This window comes from Perna viridis, chromosome 2 (assembly GCF_037379345.1).
Source record: "Perna viridis isolate PV_CMFRI_1.1 ecotype Kerala chromosome 2, ASM3737934v1, whole genome shotgun sequence".
Lineage (NCBI taxonomy): Eukaryota > Metazoa > Mollusca > Bivalvia > Mytilida > Mytilidae > Perna > Perna viridis.
Window position 1 is genome coordinate 57,296,927 of NC_142446.1, and position 4,761 is coordinate 57,301,687.

Consider the following 4,761-nt stretch of genomic DNA (forward strand, 5'->3'; position numbering starts at 1 on the left):
CCTGACAACCCCAGCATGTAACACGCCAGGGGTACCCCATTCCACCACCTGGGGCATACATCCCAGTTGCTCTGTGGGCAGAGCGCCTAGCCCCCGGCTAGGTTTCTGAGCACTATTTAGTCGCCTTATACGACAAGCTTAGCGCTGCTGCAGGCCTATTCTTTTAACACCCGGACCTGCACGGGGCTCTTACAGAACAAAATAAATTGACATATGTACGTATCATCATGTAGCACATTGTCTCAGCTTTACAATTGTACTAAGAAAGTTGCGGTAACACTTAGGGTTTAGCGGTAAAATAGAAAAATGTACCCCTACCCCACCGAAGAATCGCTTAAATTGACATTTTCATTCAATGTAAAGACCCCTAGAGTATTTATGCTTCAGTAAACAAGAGGCTCCCAGGAGCCTGAATCGCTCACCTGGTTGAATTTTGCCTTCCAAAGGCAATAAATTTAACAAAAAGTTGTCCAACAATTTTGACTCAAGAAGTCCTTGGTTGGACTTCTCATAAGGATCATTTCTTTTAATCTATCATAGTTTTCAACATATTGACTGAAAACTCTAAAAAAAAAGTATTTTTTTACCTCTTAAGGGCAATAACTATTATAAGGAGTCGTCTGACAACTTTTATCCCTGAAGGCTATTGTAGTCCTAATAACAAGGATCATTTCAGCTATTGAAAGAATTTAGCTTAAACTAACGGTTTTGGAGATACATGTATATGCAACAAACTACTGTCTGTTCCCTATGTTCTATTTTTAGTAACAGCGGCCATGTTTTTGACTGATCATAAATCCCCACATCAGTTCTATGCAGGATACCCCAAGGAACATTCATACCAAGTTTGGTTCCAATAGATCAAATAATTTCAGAGAAGATTTTTGAGAGAAATAACATTAAAAATAGCAAAAATAATAATAACAATAATACAAAAAAAAACACCAACAAAGGGCAAGAACGCCAACATAGCTAAACCGATTAAAACGAATATTTGACAAGAGATAGATCTCATCATGCTAAACACTGTTACCCTATGTTAGAATTCAGCTTAACCTAACGGTTTTTGAGATATATGCAAAAAAAAAAAAAAAAAAAAAAACTGTCCGACTCCTATGTTCTATTTTTAGTAACGACGGCCATGTCTTTTGACAGTTAAAAAATCCCCACATTAGTTCTATGCAGGATACCCCAAGGAACATTCATTTTTCAATTGGTCAAGTAGTGTCAGATATTTATTACTTGGACTCATTTTGAAGCTAGGACATTATATTAATGAACCCTATCACACAAAAGCTTTCTTAAACGACGGTATTCTGAAAAAAAAAAAGACAATATCGAGTGATATAGTAGAAATTTCTAAAATTCTGGAAATTCCCATTTTTTTCGATCCTATCGTAATGTCAACCCAAAAGGGAAATCTTAGCGCCTGAATCGATCAGATATGTTAGGTACATCATGATCTTAATTATAAGAGCCTAAAATACAATGTTCGAGTTCTACAATGTCAGTATGCTGTGAATGGGAATTCTGTTTGATACTGAGACCAGTTTTTTAGGGGTAGGGGTAATTTTTTTAACTTTTTTTTTAAATCCTTTCTTAGAAATTAGTTTTTCGTGGTTTATTTATGTAAGAAATTAAATTGTCTATCGAATGATACCAAATTGGAGACGTTTTAGTTGAGCATTAACTTGTAGAGTCGAATTTATGTGACTTTTGACCGAAAAATCGAAAATCCCATTTTTCGCATTTTTTGATAAATTCTGACTACTGAAATCGCCAAAATTCATCAGAAGAACCTCAGAAGTATAAATTGTGATAATACTGAACAGAAAATACCAAATAAGCCACTTTTACTGAAGCATTAATACTCTAGGGGTTGTGACATTGAAATATATGTCCATTTAAGCCATTGGTCGTACAGTTTTTTTTTTCATTTTACCGCCAAAATCTAAGTGTTAGTGCAAATTACTTGAGTTACATGATGACATCTAAATTTATATAGTTTATTTGCACATGCCATCCCGTGAAGACTATGACGCTCAAACAAATTATTCACAAAAATCTTGGCTTTTTGACCTAGTGGGGTGGAAATATAGGCTTATATTGAAAAAGAATCCGAGAATATTCTTTGGCGACAAATTGAATTGGTAATGGGAAGTATAAAGGTACCTAAAAATCACTATGAAGTTGATGAGCTGGGTGTGCACTGGGGACCCTCCCAGCCCATTGACTAGTGGTTTTTCACACTATTAAGCTTGAATTTTGCATAAATTGATAATAATCAAGTTCGTGTTCGACTAATAACGATGTCATGATTTTTTTTACGACAAACAGTCAGTACAGGACGTAGACGTAACAAATACAGTATCATAGGAACGTCGCCGCATTTTCACGAAGACCGTTTCAAAGATGGGAGCGCTCTTTGTGAAAGCTGGCTGTTGCCCTACGTGTTTCAGTAAAAATTTGCGTGAGATATCGCCTGGAATAATATCTCAGATACCTTGTCCAGATCGACAACTATCGGAGGAAATAATTAAAGAATTGAAATCATGTGGCATCATAGCGACAGAGACTACCCGAGGTGGACTATCGTTTAATATAATGTCTGACGATGATGAAGTACCAAGAAAGCCAAGGCGTCTTCCATCACTTGTCAGGAACAAAGTACAACCTCAAGGTAAATTATTGTTCGTGTTAAAGTACAGGATTTTCTAAGAAACATGCAAGTAATGGAAAAAGGTGATATGCGTCGAAAAGTATTGTCGGTTTTCTAAATATAGCCTAAAATCTTTCAGAAAGTCATATTTCTGACAAAATTTCAACAACAGTTGTATTTAAGTTACGAAAAGTAATGAAAGTGTGTTTGTTTTTAGTGTGTTTGTCTGTTTTTATTTTTATTTATTTTATTTTATTTTTGTAATGTCATGTTTTCATTCCTCATCTTTAATATGAAGAAAGTTGACAAAAACATCCTCTGAGTGATTCTTAGATAAGCATATACTTAAAGAGTTACAATAATTAATACGTATCGATTTTTAAAAGAATCTGGCACGCTATAAACAAACTGCGGAACTGCTTGATGACGAGGTGAAGACTTGGGTTAGTAATTCCTGTGAAGTGCTTGCATGAATGTTCGCTTCTTTTATTTTAGGTGTTAGCAGTGCCACAGAAAGGACGAAACTTGCAAACGAAAGGCGCCAAGAATGTCTTGATAAGAAAGGTGTGTTTTCATGCTTTAAACTGTAAAATAATAACAGAACTTTTGACTTGTTACCATTTACCATTTATACATCCGTGGGAACTTCATAAGTATGTTATTGAATTTAAATAATAAGATTGTTTTTTAATACGAATTCAAAGAGCTCCACACAAAAGTAAAATGTTTCGTTCTATAAAAGTTTGTTTTTGCTGTTTTGCCAAAGCAGCGGATCAAAAAGGAGGTCCTTGGTTGCCCCCTTGTAGGAAAATTGTGTTACTAGTACCATTGTTACAAAAAGGAGCAAATGAAACCCTGACTCTCTTTTTATAAATGTCTGTACCGGAGTTCCCCCTTTCTACAACCCTTTTGATCTAAATTTCAGATCGGCATCTGAATTAAATGTATCGTACTGTATACTTTGTAGCTAAAGCAGGAAAGGACTATAACGCCAAGAGAACAGCTGTCTTAGAAAGACGGGAGAAAAAACTTAAAGATAGAATCAGAAGAACTGAGGAAAAATTAAGAAAAAGAACCGAAGGAAGCTCCAAATAAGTTGAATTTACCCATTTCAAATTTTGTTCGGAAACATACTACTGACAAACCTTGTTTACAGAAAATTGCGTACTGTGAATTGTTCAAAACCAATTTCATTGAAAAAAAAAAAAACAAAACAAAAAAAGAACAAAAACAAAAACAGCGTGCATTATCATCATGGGGGCAATTTGCCCATGGAATTGCGCCTCAGCATGAATCATCGATCTGCGCCAGTACTTATCATTAAGCTCCAGCATCTAACCTCGGATCTGCGCCAATACTTATCAAGCTTCAGCATCAAGCTGCGATCTGCACCAGTACTTATCATTAAACCTCAGCATGAGCCACAACACCAAGCAATAGCCGCAAGCTTTAGCATCGCCGCCAAGCTTTCACCGTACCGCCAAATCTCATCACTATGCCTTAGCTTTAATCCTCGGCACCAATTTAAGCCTTAGCATTAACCTTAACATCAAGCCTCAGTCATAAGCCTCAGTCTCTATCCGTTATCATCGGTGATTTTGAGAAAAATCAGAAATTTGCTCTACCCGCAGTAAACAAAGACCAATAGTAAGATGTTCAAAAAGGACAAAGCGGTACAAAATTGAAATAAGGATCGAACAGAAAGTAAACTTGACAGATCTTGATATCTTGTTCTTCGACCATGCTAGCTTGATGTTTATAAGCATTCAGTCTTGTTCTTAATTGTAAATAAATATGATAGTGTTATTACGCAAATACTTTTTTTTCATGCAACATATTGATAAAACAAGTTTCTTTGTCGATGCATGAAGCGTCACCTTCCAAACAACGATTTCATAGATATATCATTTTTTTCCCTGACGGACTTTAGGTCGAATATTTTGGAGTTCCGTCATTTTACTTTTATTTTGCACCTTACCTTTTAATACGTTCGTCATCAAGAACTTCCTCTCTACTAAAAGATTCAAACCGATCCATAATGATATCTATAAAAGAGTAATCAAGGAACCAAGATTTGAGCAGAAATAAAAAAGAATTCAATC

General features: G+C 35.6%; 1 protein-coding gene across 1 annotated transcript; it reads left to right on the forward strand.

Moving 5' to 3' along the window:
• Positions 1-2,401: 2,401 nt before the first annotated feature.
• On the forward strand, positions 2,402-4,468 carry LOC148626195 (uncharacterized). The gene is made up of 3 exons (XM_088569977.1): positions 2,402-2,680; positions 3,155-3,223; positions 3,627-4,468. The coding sequence occupies exons 1-3, from the start codon at positions 2,413-2,415 to the stop codon at positions 3,752-3,754; spliced, it is 465 nt and encodes a 154-aa protein (XP_088426103.1). The 5' UTR covers positions 2,402-2,412; the 3' UTR covers positions 3,755-4,468.
• Positions 4,469-4,761: the final 293 nt, after the last annotated feature.

Bases quoted from the DNA above. Each gene is read 5' to 3' on its own strand.
- LOC148626195 (XM_088569977.1), top strand. From the start codon at position 2,413: ATGGGAGCGCTCTTTGTGAAAGCTGGCTGTTGCCCTACGTGTTTCAGT. The intron at 2,681-3,154 runs GTAAATTATTGT...CTTTTATTTTAG, and splicing joins GAACAAAGTACAACCTCAAG to GTGTTAGCAGTGCCACAGAA. The intron at 3,224-3,626 runs GTGTGTTTTCAT...TATACTTTGTAG, and splicing joins AGAATGTCTTGATAAGAAAG to CTAAAGCAGGAAAGGACTAT.